Source organism: Aedes albopictus, chromosome 2 (assembly GCF_035046485.1).
Source record: "Aedes albopictus strain Foshan chromosome 2, AalbF5, whole genome shotgun sequence".
Classification (NCBI taxonomy): Eukaryota; Metazoa; Arthropoda; class Insecta; order Diptera; family Culicidae; genus Aedes; species Aedes albopictus.
This window is the reverse complement of record NC_085137.1, coordinates 87010104-87026677: the sequence shown is the minus strand read 5'-3', so window position 1 is coordinate 87026677 and position 16574 is coordinate 87010104. Positions and strand designations below refer to the sequence as shown.

The 16574-nt window shown below is 44.3% G+C and overlaps 1 protein-coding gene across 1 annotated transcript; it reads left to right on the top strand.

Moving 5' to 3' along the window:
• The first annotated feature begins 258 nt into the window (after nt 1-258).
• On the top strand, nt 259-7028 carry LOC115259000 (uncharacterized). The gene is made up of 4 exons (XM_062847686.1): nt 259-610; nt 777-6532; nt 6588-6663; nt 6721-7028. The coding sequence occupies exons 1-2, from the start codon at nt 259-261 to the stop codon at nt 6260-6262; spliced, it is 5838 nt and encodes a 1945-aa protein (XP_062703670.1). The 3' UTR covers nt 6263-6532; nt 6588-6663; nt 6721-7028.
• Nucleotides 7029-16574: the final 9546 nt, after the last annotated feature.

Genomic DNA, 16574 nt, shown 5'->3' with positions numbered 1-16574 from the left:
ACCTAGTTAAGCGATAAGATCTGACCCTTTTATGTAATCCTGCTATAATCATACTCTAAACTATAATGCAAACATCATTGTAACCGTAAACCTATAATTGTACCCCATTTCATGCAGGAATTTATTAATCTCCCAAATAAAGAGCCTTGAATTGCAAATAGCTCTGGAGATTAATTATACGGAAGAATCCCCCTTTCAGTCTGTGTGACCGTTGTCGGAACGAACTTCGACAAATTAATAAATTCGTTTACGCGAACAATGTCGGGTCGTAAAAGTGGAAAAGATGGGAAAAGTGGTTCTAAAGGTGCGCGATCGAAGGAAAAGGAATCGGAAGCAATTGATATTGGTGGTGGCGATAATGTCGTAGTGGTGGTCACGGAAGAAGAACAGGATCCAAAGGACCTTTTTCGGAAGGATCGCGGTGTAGAACAAAACTGTACGTTCTGCCAGGAGAAGGATAGTGATGAAATGGTTCAGTGCGACAAGTGTGACAGGTGGATCCATTTTGCGTGCGTTGGTGTTACGGAAGAAATAGCGGATAAGAGCTGGAGTTGTCCCAAATGTGTTACTACAACCGGGTTCCAGCAACCATCGCCCTCTGCCGTAAACCGTAATCGGACAGGATCGTCAGGTCGCGCAGAGCGCCTCGTCTCTAAGGAAATACATGGAGCTGTACGTTGCCATTTGTTATCGGAACCGGCAGGCAGGACGTTTGCAGCAGGAACCGCGAATCGCGATAAAACAGTGAAGTCGGTGTCATCATCGTCATCTCGCAGATCTATTCTCCAACTACAGCTTCAACGGCTCGAGGATGGACAGAAAATACGAACTTCTGGAGCAGATGCACAGCCAAACCGGGTCAGAGTGCAGCAGATCACAAGACCGAATTAGACAGTGGGTTCACGATACAAACAATGTTCCAGCCGAAGATGCACTAGATCCCAGGGCTACCGAAGTCTTCGACCCACAGAGACATTCGACTCAGAACTACTCTGGACAAGCTCAAGTTGGTTCACCTCCACCGGCGAATCTGAATCGCCACAGAAACGATAGAACATACGTAGGACCAGACGAGCGTTGCGGTCCTCACCGCGAACAACCTTTTCGACCGCCTTTGGCAAGCAGGGATCTCGTAGAAGCTTTCGAACAACTCAGCCATCAGCAAAGGAGGACGTTTCGAGAAACAGGTCTCCATTCAGGCCTCCAGGAGGAAGATTTCGAGCCGTGTTCGTTCTCTCGGCAGCAGCTGGCAGCTCGCCAAGGAATCTCCAAAGATTTGCCCAAGTTCTCCGGCAGGTTCGAGGAGTGGCCGGTCTTCATGTCGATGTTCAATAGCACGACGAACATGTGCGGCTTTACAAATGAAGAAAATCTCATTCGGCTCCAGAAGTCCCTGGAAGGGAAAGCATACGAAACGGCACAGAGTCTACTGATGCATCCGTCGAACGTTCCAGCGATCATGCGAACTTTGAAGATGAGATTTGGTCAGCCCGAAGCCGTTGTTCACTCCCTGATTCAGAAGGTCAATTCTCTACCGTCAGTTCAGGAGGATCGACTAGAAACGTTAGTGGAGTTTGCAGTAAGCGTGCAAAACTTCTGCGCTACGGTAGATGCGTACCAGCTAGAAGATTACATGTACAATGTCTCCCTCTTACATCAGCTGGTGAGCAAGCTTCCGGCAACGCTAAAGCTAGATTGGGCCAGACATCGACAGAACCTTCAGCGGGTCAACTTGGCGACCTTTGGGAACTGGGTGTACTCGTTGGCCGAAGCAGCTAGCACCGTCGTGATCCCAGTCGAGTCGTACGAGTCCAAACCATCCCGCAACGACGGCCGTGGAAATAAGAAGTCCAATGCATACGTTAATGCTCATTCTGAGACGCACGCGGAACCCTACGATCGATCAAAGTTTGAAGACTCCGATGCAGATCCAAGGCAAAGCAACCATGCGTTAGTCTCGAAGCGGCAGGTTCATGTTACCGATGGCTGTGTCGTATGCAAAGGAGGATGCAAACGAACTTCAACTTGCAAGCAGTTTTTGGAGCTTTCTCGTGAATCCCGATGGGCTATCGTAAGAGAATTTAGACTTTGCCGAAGCTGTCTACGCCGGCACAAAGGAGGATGTGACGCCAAACCATGTGGACGTAATGGATGTACTTACAAACACCACGAGCTGCTCCATAACGACCAGAACTTCAAGCAATCTGCAAACCAAACCACGCACATTCCGCCTACGCCTCAAGTTCAAGCTCTCAGGCAAGAGGAATCTTCTCCAGAGGTTACAACGCACGGCTGCAACACGCACCAAATGAAATCCAGTGCAGTACTATTTCGATATTTACCCGTGATCCTCAAAGGACCTCAAGGTTCAATCCACACATATGCGTTCCTGGATGAAGGCTCCCACTTAAGTTTGATAGATCAGGAACTGGCGGACGAACTCAAGCTAAACGGCACCAATATGCCGCTATGCCTTCGTTGGACAGGAGGAACGCAACGTTGCGAAAAAGATTCGCTATCTGTTACCCTCGACATCTCTGGGACTAGTGAAACAGCCAAGAATTTCCAACTAGTTGGAGTGAGAACTGTGGAAGAGCTCATGTTACCACAGCAAACACTGAACGTGGACGAGCTAAAACATCGGTATCCACATCTTAAAGGACTTCCAATCGACTCTTATTACGATGCTCGACCCAGAATCCTCATCGGAATGAAACACGTACAGGTAAGCCTTGTGCTGAAGAGCAGGGAAGGAAGTATCGGCGACCCGGTAGCAGTTAAAACGCGGCTAGGGTGGATAGTTTGCGGTGGAGGAAATGCGGAAGACGACGAGTCAGACAACTTGGTCCACTATACCTTCCACGTGTGTTCATGTGAGCGGAGAACAGAGGACGAGCTACATCAGACCGTAAAAAAGCATTTTGCTCTTGATAGTCTCGGCATCACGAAACCAGGAAAACTTCTGCTTTCCGCTGAAGACCAGCGGGCTCAAGATCTTATGAAGCAACTGACTACCTACGATGGGGAGCGATACACGACTGGACTACTGTGGCGTCACGATAACATTCGTTTGCCAGACAACTATGCTATGGCACTGAGAAGATACCAATGCTTACAAAAACGCCTGGCCAAAGATCAAGAACTAGCTGGAAAGCTACAAGTGATGATCGCGGAATACGTCTCCAAGGGGTATGTCCGGCAGCTTTCAGAAAACGAACTCAGTCGGCGGATTTCCAGAGTATGGTACCTTCCGGTCTTTCCGGTAGTAAACCCAAACAAGCCGGGAAAAGTGAGGCTAGTCTGGGATTGCGCTGCATGCTCCTTTGGCGTTTCTTTGAATTCTACCCTGCTGAAAGGCCCCGATCAGCTTTGTTCGCTGTTGACGATCTTGTTGCAGTTTCGAGAAAACAGAGTGGGCCTTACCGGGGACATACGAGAAATGTTCCACCAGGTGCGCATTAACGAAGAGGATCAACAGTGTCAACGTTTCTTATGGCCAAATGAAAAAGGAGAAGTCGTGACCTATGTAATGCAGGTCATGACTTTTGGGGCTTGCTGTTCGCCTAGCTGTGCGCAGTATGTAAAAAACAGCAATGCAGAGCGACATGCAGCAAAATTTCCGAAAGCTACAGAAGTTATTCAGAAGAAGCACTACGTAGACGATATGCTCGTAAGCCTAGAATCTGAAGATGAAGCCGTTCGAATAGCGGAAGAGGTGAAATTTGTCCATCAACAAGGAGGATTTGAAATTCGGAATTGGATTAGCAATTCACCAGCAGTCCTTAGGGCCCTAAACGAAAAAGGGATGGACGAAAAAGACCTGGACTTGTCACCTGAAATAAGCACCGAAAAAGTCCTAGGCATGTGGTGGTGCACTGCAACAGACACTTTCACGTACAAGGTTGGATGGAACCGCTACGACAGTGCTCTTTTGAAAGGTCAAAGACGGCCTACGAAACGAGAGGTTCTGCGCGTACTGATGTCTATATTCGACCCTCTAGGACTGATAGCTCATTTCCTCATGTTCCTGAAGATGTTGTTACAGGAAGTGTGGCGCTCTGGCGTGCAATGGGACGAGGAGATAACCGACAGTGCATTCGCAAAGTGGCAACAGTGGCTGGAAGTACTACCTCAAGTAGAAAACGTTCGAGTGCCGAGATGCTATAGACTACTATCGCACAACTCTGATGTGGAAGCTGAACTCCATACATTTGCTGATGCTAGTGAATGTGGTATGTCCGCTTTTCTAAGATTCATCAGGCACGGCATCATCGAATGCAGAGTCGTAGCCGCAAAAACAAGAGTTGCACCCTTGAAGTTTGTATCCATCCCTCGATTGGAGCTACAGGCCGCAGTTGTAGGCTCTAGGTTGGCGTATACGGTCGAGGATTCCCTGTCCTTAACGATATCCAGAAAATACTACTGGACTGACTCTCGCGATGTGCTTTGTTGGCTAAATTCAGACCATCGGAGATATACACAGTTCGTTGCGTTCCGTGTTAGCGAAATTTTGGAGACTACCGAAGCTAATGAGTGGCGCTGGGTGCCATCTAAGATGAACGTTGCGGACGACGGAACAAAATGGAGCTCTAGGCCAGATCTTACACCTGACAGCAGATGGTTTGTAGGCCCGGATTTTCTACGGCGAAGCGAAAAAGACTGGCCAAAACAACCTATGAAGAACCGGTCTACAGAAGAAGAACTCCGTCCTAGCTTACTCGCGAATCACATTTCCACCGAACCCGCTATAAACCCATGCATGTTTTCCAGCTGGAAGCGTATGCTTAACGTCACTGCCTTCGTCCTCCGATTTCCTGCCAACTGTCGTCGGAAACTGCAGAGAACACCGTCTGTAACCGGATCTCCAACTGCGGAAGAACTGAGCTCTGCTGAAGCATATCTGTTTCGTTCAGCCCAACGTGACAGTTATCCAGAGGAAATGGCCCATTTAGAGAAGTCACTGCAGAATCCCGATACTCCGAAGACGGTTCCAAAGCAAAGCAGGCTGTACCAGCTCACACCTTGGATGGACGGAAATGGACTCATGAGAATGCGAACAAGGATTGCAGCTTGTGATTACGCAACCGAAGACGCTAAGAACCCGATAATCCTACCTCGCGACCATCCCACCACCAACTTGATAATCACGCGCTACCATCAACAATTCCACCACCAAAATCATGAAGCGGTGGTGAATGAACTTCGGCAGAAATTCAAAATTCCACATATTCGTGCTGCTTACGCCAAAGCTAGGAAAAACTGCCAAAGATGCAAGATTGACAATTGCAGCCCACGTCCACCGATTATGGCTGACCTTCCACCGGCGCGGCTTGCAGCGTACTCACCACCATTCACGCATACAGGTATCGATTTCTTCGGACCATACGAAGTTGCAGTTGGAAGGCGCACTGAAAAACGATGGGGAATGCTGGCAACCTGTCTAACGATTCGAGCTATACATATCGAAGTGGTACACTCTCTAAGCACCGACTCCTGCATAATGGCGATACGCAACTTTATCTCACGTCGTGGTACGCCCAGCGTTATCTACAGCGATAGGGGAACCAACTTTATTGGAGCATCTCGTCAGATAAAGGAAGCGGCTGCTGCTGTGAACGTGGACGAAGTCATGAAGGAGTTCATCACTGTAGACACAGCCTGGTCCTTCAACCCTCCTCTCGCGCCACATATGGGAGGCAGCTGGGAGCGACTGATAGGCAGTGTAAAACGAAACGTTCAAACGATCAACCCTCCACGAAACCCAACGGATGAAGTATTGCGCAATCTTCTGACCGAAATAGAGAATATCATTAACTCCAGACCACTGACCCATGTCCCAGTTGATGACGACTGTGCTCCTGCTTTAACTCCGAACCATTTTCTCCTTGGTTCCTCAAACGGAATCAAGCCATTTTCCACTTTTGATGACACCAGCGCTGCTCTCCGTCAAAATATACTTGCCTCACAGATACTGGCCAACAGGTTCTGGAAGCGCTGGCTAAGTGATTACCTGCCGGAAATCACCAAACGGTCCAAGTGGTTCAACAAAACCGACCCAGTAACCGTAGGTGACTTGGTAGTGATAACCGATCCCAAGTTAACCCGTAACTGCTGGCCTAAAGGGAAAGTCATCGAAGTACATCCAGGCAGAGATGGGGAAGTCCGATCGGCTACTGTACGAACATCAACCGGCGTGTATGTTCGGGCGGTCACAAAACTGGCAGTACTGGACGTAAGGCGCGAAGGAAGTAAGCCAGTCTAAACGCTGACGTACCCGGGGGGAGTGTGAACTGCCCTATTGGACAGCGCGCCCATTGTGTTTGCGACCAGTAGTAGCCCTGCCTGCGCATCTCTGGCTGCACTGACCTGGAGTGACAGAGCTACCGCCTGTCACAAACGTGAGTAGAGGAGATGAAAAAAGTGCATACGTCAGACACATTATCACGTTTAATTCTACTATTTACTATCTAAAATTAGTGGTTTTTTCTCGAATCTAAAAGCTGAAATTCAAACTTAGTGCTAGCCTAAACAGGTACATGAATTCAAATTATATACATGCCTTATTCTAATGGTTTTCTTAAATTTAGTGCTTAAAATTATAGTGTAAACCTTCCATAAACAGTGTCCGTAACCTATCTTTGCTCAAACCTTAAATCGATACCGGTAAGACAGCATTAAACTATACAACTACTTCGAAATTATAGAATTATATGCTTACAGCTACCAAAACCCCTATAACATCTCCAGATTTCCAAGACCCGCCGGACTTACATTAGGGAAAATAAACGTAAGTTGTTACATACCTAGTTAAGCGATAAGATCTGACCCTTTTATGTAATCCTGCTATAATCATACTCTAAACTATAATGCAAACATCATTGTAACCGTAAACCTATAATTGTACCCCATTTCATGCAGGAATTTATTAATCTCCCAAATAAAGAGCCTTGAATTGCAAATAGCTCTGGAGATTAATTATACGGAAGAATCCCCCTTTCAGTCTGTGTGACCGTTGTCGGAACGAACTTCGACACCAACTGTAGCCCAACTCTTATTTTGCCCAGTAGCAATCCATTATTTTCACTTTGAACCACACTAATAAAAAGAGAAATTAGGTTTTGAACTTGTGAAGTGATGCGAATGAAACTTTTATCTGTGGCTTTTTGCAATTTTACCACAAATTTGTTATTGTTATACTGAGGTTGAAATCAGGTATTTTAAAACAAAACAAACGATCCAGTTGTAAATCGTGATACATTAGGTTCCGCCGGTTGTTTGAAGCAGGTTGGTGCGATGTTTTTAAGGTATTTTTACGTGTATGTCATTATGTTCCACAAACATGTTATTGAGATGCACAAAAGATGTATTTTAGCATATATTTGAACATTTATTTTAGTTTTTCCTTAAGGTTTGTACAATTACAGTGTTAGGCAAAATTGTACATACATTACAATATGTTATGCGTTGGAAAGAAAAAAAATCTGAATTTTCAGTCATTTATAGCGAAAACAATATATTTTGGATCATTTCAGCATCAACCCTGTATATGTTGGATACACTCATTTGATTATGCCGTACAGTTCCCTAAAAGATTTTCTCTATACTGTGCTCAAAGTGCGTTAGCTTGGATATATGAAAAATTGAAAATACATAATTATTATTATTACTATTTATTAACGACACTTTACCGTTATTGTGGCATTCGTGTCATGAAAATACAGAATGCTGAATAAAAAATGGTCTCATTTTTCTATTAAGTAATTTTTTTTCTACGCCAGCCATGTTTTAATCAGAATAATATTCAATTCAGAAAAAGTTCCTATTTTTTGAACGGCACTGTTTTAGGCACCTTTCATGTTGAATTTTGGAAAACTTGGTATGAAATTCAATAAAAAATATGGAAAAATGTGCCAACTTCCATACCCATTTTCAATTGGAGGAGGAGCGAATGAATTTATGAAGAGTAATTGTGCTTATTTCTCCATGAATTTATAATGGCACATGAGATTCAGCCATACTACAGAACAACAATAATCGTGGAAACATTTAATTATTATGCTCATTCAATCCTTGAAAATGGAGCGGACCTGGTGTGATGGTTAGAACACTTGACTATCACGCCGAGGACCTGGGATCGAATCCCACTCCCGACAAACTCGCAAAATGTGAGTTCTTCCTTCGGAAGGGAAGTAAAGCGTGGGTCCCGAGATGAAGTAGCCTAGGGCTAAAAATCTCGTTAATACAGAAAAAAAAATCCTTGAAAATAATTATAAGTCATCACTTGTTTGTAAAAATGGATTAGAAATTTGTAAAAGCTTTTTGTTAGCTTGGCTTTAACGGATTAGTATTTATTATAGATAGTAGAGTAAACATAGATCCGCGGACACCGCTAACTAAAATGTTTCAAGCGTGTAAGTAGTAATTTTCAAAAGTGCGACGATTGAATATGACGTCATGCGTTCCATTGATGTTGTCCAAATCGTGACGTCATGCTCGTTTGGATACAGATTTTGACAGTTCGTTTGGATACAACGGATTCATCTTAGCGGATCTATGTTTACTCTACTATCTATAGTATTTATTAGTATTTGGAATGTTAGAGTAAACATCAAACATGATCTACTAATGTATTGGAAAACATCTTTTATAACATCGAACATTTTTTGCGCTTTTTCGGTGATATAAGTGTACAAATTTAGGTTTTGCGAAGAAGCAACATTACAAGGGTATTTGTATAGAACTTGTATTTTTTACAGTAATATAACAAGTTGTGTTACTTGGGCTCCTCTTCTAATGCAACATGTACAAAGCGCTAATAAGACCTGTGGTCTTATATGGATACGAAACATGGACCATTTTCGAGGAGGAACTGCAGGCATTCGGGTTTTCTGTAGGACGCGTATTGGGTACCATCAACGGCGAAATGCATGCATATGGAATACGGAACGTGGAGAAAGCGAATGAACCACGAGCTGCATCATTTATTAAGAGAATCAAACATCGCATCGTCCACACCTGAAAAATCGGGAGGTTACGGAGGGCGGGACACGTCACCAGGATGTCGGATAACATCCTGTTTTTTTTCTGTTCGGGACATAACCACTGCGACCAATATTTGATCTATTGTGGTATACCCCGTGTCCTTTGTATAGTGCATGTCGTATTACTTTATCACCATTGATAAGTTATAAAGTATTCGGTTTTGTTACAGTAATCATTTTAATAACTTAATCGCAAGGAAGGATTCTGATTGATAGGTTCCGCTTTTAACACGCTCCTTTTTCAGACCAGGGTGCAAAATTTTCGTAGTCATTGACTGAAAACAGCACGAATTTGAATGATTCTGCACTAAATATTCAAAACAAACAAATTTATTTTCGCTCTCCCTCTTCACACAGTCAGTCGATTCGTAGTCATTGAATATGAAGCCGATCGAGAAACATCTTCATAACTACCTACGTTTATGGCTACGATTCCTTCCAAAAACACTCCACAACAATCAAATGGTAAAATATCTGTGTAAAGCACCGTTAAATGTTATCGGAACGTTAATACTTTATCAGCAATTCAACACTTTGTAAGATGTTTACAAATATTCATTGACTTTCATTCAGTTGACAAACGAGTAACGAGCAGCTAAATATGAATATGCAGGCAAGTGAATGAAAATTGCCGCACGGTGAACTTCAACTCGTCTGCTCGAAAATTTTGCGCACTGTTTCAGACAAAATCGGATCCCTTAACAATGAAATCAAGAAATGATACCGATATTGACCATGCATCGGAACCCTAGTCCCTACTGCCTCAAACCATATGTATACATTTATTTATGCAATTCAGTATCATAATTTATATTTTATACTACTCATTTCAATATCATAATGACCAACTTTTCCGTACCGGTTCATTATGCATCTGAAATGAGTTGCATAATGAAAAACAGTAGCATAATGTTCATTATGCAACTCATTTGAGTTGCATTATGAACATTATGCAACTCAAATGAGTTGTATAATGAAAAAAAAAATTGCATAAAATTTTGTATGGAATTCGTTGCAAAACTCGATTTTTTCAGCACTCTTCGTATTTATCCAACTCGGCAAGCCTCGATGGAAAAATGTACGACTCGTTCTGAAAAAATCAACTATTTGCAACTCGTTACATAAATAACTATTGTTCAACATCATTAAGACAAGACATAATCAACAATAGTACGCCACAATACTCGGTTTGTGGCTGTCGCTCTCCATCATCGTTCGCGCACAACGCTCGCCACGTCACGCTCCACCTGGTCCGCCCATCGTGCTCTCTGCGCTCCACGCCTTCTTGTGCCAACCGGATCAGTTGCAAACACCTGCTTTGCAGGGTTGTTGTCCGGCATTCTTGCAACATGCCCTGCCCACCGTATCCTTCCGGCATTGGCCACCTTCTGGATGCTGGGTTCGCCGTAAAGTGCAGCGAGCTCGAGGTTCATCCATCTCCGCCACACACCGTTCTCCTGCACACCGCCGAAGATCGTCCTTAGCACGCGTCGCTCGAAATCTCCGAGTGCTTGCAGGTCCTCCTCGAGCATGGTCCATGTCTCGTGCCCGTAGAGGACCACCGGTCTTATTAGCGTTATGTACATGGTGCATTTGGTGCGTGGGTGAATCTTTATCGACTTTATCTTTATTTGGTTCCGCCTATCAGCATGTACTTTGTTTTTGAGGCATTCACCACCAGTCCGACCTTTGCTGCTTCGCGTTTCAGGCGGGTGTACAGCTCTGCCACCGTTCCAAATGTTCTTGCAATAATGTGCATGTCGCAAAGCACACAAATTGACCGGATTTTGTGAAAATTGTTCCCCGGCTGTTGAGCCCGGCTTGTCGCACCACATCTTCCAGAGCGATGTTGAAGAGTAGGCATGAGAGTCCATCACCTTGTCGCAGTCCCCGGCGAGATTCGAATGTAGTGGATAGGTCACTCGAATTTCTTACGCAGTTTTGCACGCCGTCCATCGTTGCTTTAATCAGTCTAGTCAGCTTCCCAGGAAAGTGCCGCTTTAAAGTCGATGAACAGGTGATGCGTTGGGACCTGGTATTCACGGCATTTCTGGAGGATTTGCCGTACGGTAAAGATCTGGTCCGTTGTCGACCGACCGTCGATGAAGCCGGCTTGATAACTTCCCACGAACTCATTCGTTTTAGATGACAGACGACGGAAGATGATCTGGGATAGCACTCTGTAGGCAGCATTCAAAATAGTGATCGCCCTGAAGTTCTCACATTCCAAATGGTCGCCTTTTATGTGAATGGGGCAGATTACCCCTTCCTTCGACTCCTCCGGTAGCTGTTCGGTTTCCCAGATCCTGACTATCAGCCGATGCAGACAGATGGCCAACTTTTCTGGGCCCATCTTGATGAGTTCAGCTGCGATACCATCCTTACCAGCTGCTTTGTTGGTTTTGAGCTGGTGAATGGCATACTTAACTTCCCTCAGCGTGGGGGTTGGTTCATTTCCATCCTCCGCTGCACTGGCGTCGTCGTTTCCTCCGTTGCTGTGGGCTTCCGTGCCTACGTTCTCCACGCCGTTCAGGTGCTGATCGAAGTGCTGCTTCCACCTTTCGATCACCTCACGTCCGTCCGTCAAGAAGCATCCGTCTTTATTCCTGCATATTTCGGCTCGCGGCGCGAAGCCGTTGCGGGATACGTTGAGCTTCTGATAGAACTTCCGTGTTTCTTGGGAACGGCACAGCAGTTCCATTTCTTCACACTCCGCTTCACACGGCGCTTTTTCTCCCGAAAGAGGCGGGTCTGCTGTTTCCGCTTCTGTTTGTAACGTTCCACGTTCTGTCGAGTCCCTTGCTGCAGCATTACCGCCCTCGCTGCGTTCTTCTCCTCCAAAACCGTTCTGCACTCTTCGTCAAACCATTCGTTCCGTCGATTCCGTTCCACGTACCCGATGGTGCTCTCGGCTGCGTTGTTGCTGGCTGCTTTCATTGTACTCCAGCAGTCCTCTAGAGCGGCCTCATCGAGCTGGCCCTCGTCTGGCAACGCGGCCTCGAGATTCTGCGCGTATGCTGAGGCGACATCCGGTTGTTTCAGTTGCTCTAGGTTGCACCGTACATTATTGATGGGCGCAGTTTGACCATCACCAGATAGTGGTCGGAGTCGATGTTGGCGCCACGATAGGTCCTAACGTCGATAATGTCGGAGAAGTGCCGTCCGTCAATCAGAACGTGGTCGATTTGAGATTCCGTCTGCTGTGGTGATCTCCAGGTGTAACGATAAGAGAGGCTGTGTTGGAAAAAGGTGCTACGTATGGCCATATTTTTGGAGGCGGCGAAATCAATGAGTCGTAGACCGTTTTCGTTCGTCTGCTGGTGGGCGCTGAACTTACCAATCGTCGGTCTGAATTCCTCCTCCTGGACTACCTGAGCGTTCAAATCTCCTATGATGATCTTGACGTCGTGGCTTGGGCAGCGATCGTACTCGCGTTCGAGCTGCGCGTAAAATGCGTCCTTGTCATCATCAGTACTTCCGGAGTGAGGGCTGTGCACGTTTATTATGCTGAAGTTGAAGAATCGGCCCTTGATCCTCAACCTGCACATTCTTTCGTCGATCGGCCACCAACCGATCACGCGCCTCTGGTAGATGGTATGATTATGACGTTCGCACCATGGATCCTGTCCAACACACCTCCTGCAGCGCTACGATGCCGAACCCGCGGTCCTTCAGTAGATCGGCGAGTATGCGGGTGCTCCCGATGAAGTTGAGAGATCGGCAGTTTCACGTACCAAGTTTCCAATCGCAAGTCCTTTTTGTTCGCTGGGGTCGTTACCGTTGGTCTCGATTCGTATTATTCTGTTGCTGATTTTCCGTTACAATGGCTTTTTACGGCTGGCTCGTAGGGCCTGACACCAACCCCCTACTTTCCGGAGGACCGCCTCAAACTAGTGAATACCGAATAAAAGATTAGTATTACTAATCCATTTTTTACCTTGTTTCAAGATCCACCTCGGCCAGAACCAAACCGAGACCTATCCCTTTTACCAAGGTATGAAAGGTAATAAGGACCAAAGTTTTTCCTTTAATTACAAAAATAGGCTGTTCCATAGTTGGAAGCAGTTAGGACTGGGGTACGATTTGGTAGATCTTTCGCCGCAACGCAACCCAAAAAGGTGATCTTACCCACGCTACGGCCTCCGTTAAAGATAGAGCATATTTTAAACCCCCTCAACCATTCATCCATCAGCAAGGGTCGCCTGACACCTTGGATTGGGGTTACCTGTTTGGTGAACTTTTACCCCCGGAACAAGTGGTCCGTAGTGCTATTCTAAGCCGGCAGCTACACGGACAAACATCCCGGTTGAATTGGATCTTGAGGGAAATCCGGCCGGTACCAGAAACGTGGTGCGCAGCAAGTTAGATGGATCGATCAAGTGGAGGACATGACTGGAGCACAGCCATGGACCGAGTCGAATGGAGCAGAGGACACTCAGACCTTAGTCTGTCCGGTAAGTAAGTATGTTCGACCCGATCATTTTGTGAATCCCTTGTATAAGCATGATTATAAACATTTTGATTGTACAGGTGCTATAATAAATTTTCGCTCAATTAATTGATGACAAAGAAACAACGCGTAGTCTGAAAGGACTAAACAGAACTTTATTTGAAACATGAACGATATGTATAATTACCCAATAATTGGGTCTAATTCTGAAATTTTCAAAAGTTTGATTCATTGATGCATTTATATGCATTTTCCAGTACCGGTCTGTTTCCACTGTTGGGTTTTTCATTAAGTTCTGATTCCGTGCAATCCGATCGAGCAGCCTTAAGCACCATGTGAACCAAAATGTGAGCACAACGGATATGAAATTCTCCAAAATCAGTGCGTTCTATTATACTCGTTTCGACGAATCGTTTTATTTGAACGTGATTTGTTCTACCAACATAAGGACCGAATGTTTTGATTTCGGTCGAATCGATTCAGTAACCGGAAGATATGATGAGCCCGAGCAAATTCGACCCAAATGCATTGATTATTCGATATAGGTATATTGCCTATTAGTAATGAAGTGGCTACTCTAGAATATTGCTTGAATCATTGCAGGCTGCATGGGTGTCATTGTTGTACATACTGTTGTACATCAACAATCGCACTCAAAATCCCAGCAGCTACCTACATCGTATGAATATAAACTTCCTGATGTTATCTTTCCATTCGTACACATTTTCAGACATCGTTGCAATCACACACCGCTGCTGCTACTGCTCCTATTGGGTGCAGCGAGTGTAAACTGTGAACGATGTGCGAGTTATTTTAGCCAACAGAGAAGAATGCAATGACATGTTTATGACTCGACCTTCGGAATGTCGCGACCAGCATCGACTAGAGTTGTCAACACAAGACGCGATCCGGACTAAGTTTTCTGGTGTTAATCACGTGACTACATTGTTGGTTCAAATTTGTTGCATTGTTTCGAACGCAAAATGAAAAGGATAGCAATTAGTCAGCGCCTGGTATTTTCCACTGCACGTGCCAACAGGCGATGGTGGAACGCTAGGTGTTCGTGGGATAGGAAGGAATTGATGATATGATGAATTATTAATTTAATTAAACGCTTCAAAATTCCTGTAGGGAATCACCGCCGCCGTTCAAACAATGGAAGATAATACTCATAAATATTTTAAATTCCTCGGAAGTTTTTTTTTTGTTCTCTCGTTTGTCATCAAATACCTAGGTATGTAGTAGGAAAATTACCACCAAATCGACGGCGTCGTTGGTGCTGCTGAAGTGCTGACGGTCCCCAAGGATTAGGCTAGGCATGCAGTAGACAAACAGCGTGCACAATCACTGCAAACGTGTTTATCTCGCTGATTAGGTCGAAACGTTTATCAGAGAGAAAGAGAGAGCGAGGGTGTTCGTTCATCTGATTCTGATTGTGAATGTGACAATGTTTATCTTTGATAACGAGTCATTAAGGCGGTGATTTTTCACGTTGCAATGTCGTTCGCGCAGCTCTGAATGAGGCCTGTTACATGCTTACAGCACGGCCTGGTCTAAAGATTTTGATTTAATATTTTTCATTTGTATGTCATTCAAATATTACATTCATTAAATTAAAACTAGAATGTTCTGTGTAAGAACCACACTATCATTCTTATTTGATAAACGAAATTTAGCTTTCCGTAGATCTAAATTTCGGTATAAATTTGGATTCGGTAGATCTCACTTTCGCAACGAAACATTTTGATTGATGTGATTTTGTTTAGTTTTATTCCTTCCCGTTCGATTCATACACAAACAAATCATAACCGTCATAGTACATTCTCATTCGTTACAAGTGAATGAATATGTTTGCGGACAGATGTTTTGTGGGCCAGTTGTTGTGATTACTTCATGGAATTGGTTCATTAATCGCTTGGATACCGATTCAAAACATCCGCCCGCAGCCGAACGCCCCGGGCCATGCCATATGGCACACGAGACAGAGAACATTGCATTGGAGGAAAGCTTGTCACTAATGGGTCATTTTATGATCCCTGCATGGTGCCTGATGTGTGTACGACACGAGGACTGCGCCGACTGACAACTAGCTGGGTATATGTACCGGTTTTAGTCAGTCGAACCTGTCAGGATCTTCTGATCTGGCTCCCCTTAAGAGTTCATGCAATTAAGTAGGTATTTGATTCGTTCTTATTGATTCAATTTTTTGTAAGCAGTCAAAAGTTTGTGCCCTATCTCTTCCGGTTTAGATGTATGTAACACGCGCTATCCGCATACTACAAAATCAAGCTGTGAAGCATGATAAGGCACCCTATGCATTGATTTTAGGTTCATTGAGTTCATAAATTCTGCGCTTTTAAGTGCAAGGATATTTCGAAATTTGACAAAAAATCAATCAATCATTAATCGTCGGATCCATCTAGGTACCACTCAAATGGCAATCGATATTTAGTATCTCAGTAGAATCATAACAATAATCGGAACTTTCATATGTACACCAAGGATTCAATGGTACTAGTATGTCGAGCGTGTGCTGATCCATACGTTTAACAATGTTTTTTCTTCATTCATCTATCAAGGAACTAAGGCAGGGGCTCTCAAACTTTTCTGCTTGTGACCCACTTTAATTTGGAATGAAATTTGGCGACCCACCAATAGGTTTTTTTTTATTATCGTACAAATTGGGCCCAAGGGTCTCAGATTTTCATGAAATTTTTAGGTAGGGCTCATGGATATATGAACAAAAAAAATTAAGAAAAATTCGGGGTCGTCTATGTTCCCGGAAAACTCAGGTGGAAATTTTTAGTTTCCCCTGACACTACTTAATTTGAAAAATCATAACTCAAGAACGAAGCATCGTAGAAACGAAGTTTTTTAATGAAAACAAAAGCAGATTTTCTCAGAAATTCTAAGAAAATATGAAGTGGACAAAGTTTTCCACCGTTGAGAAAATTCATAAAGAAAAAACTATGCCCAATTTCGCGGAAAATTTTCAAAAAAATATTTTTGAGAAGGTAATTTTATAAGCTTTGATCGCTGAAATTTTTGGAATGTACTTTTTTTTCGTTACTGATCTATGGCCA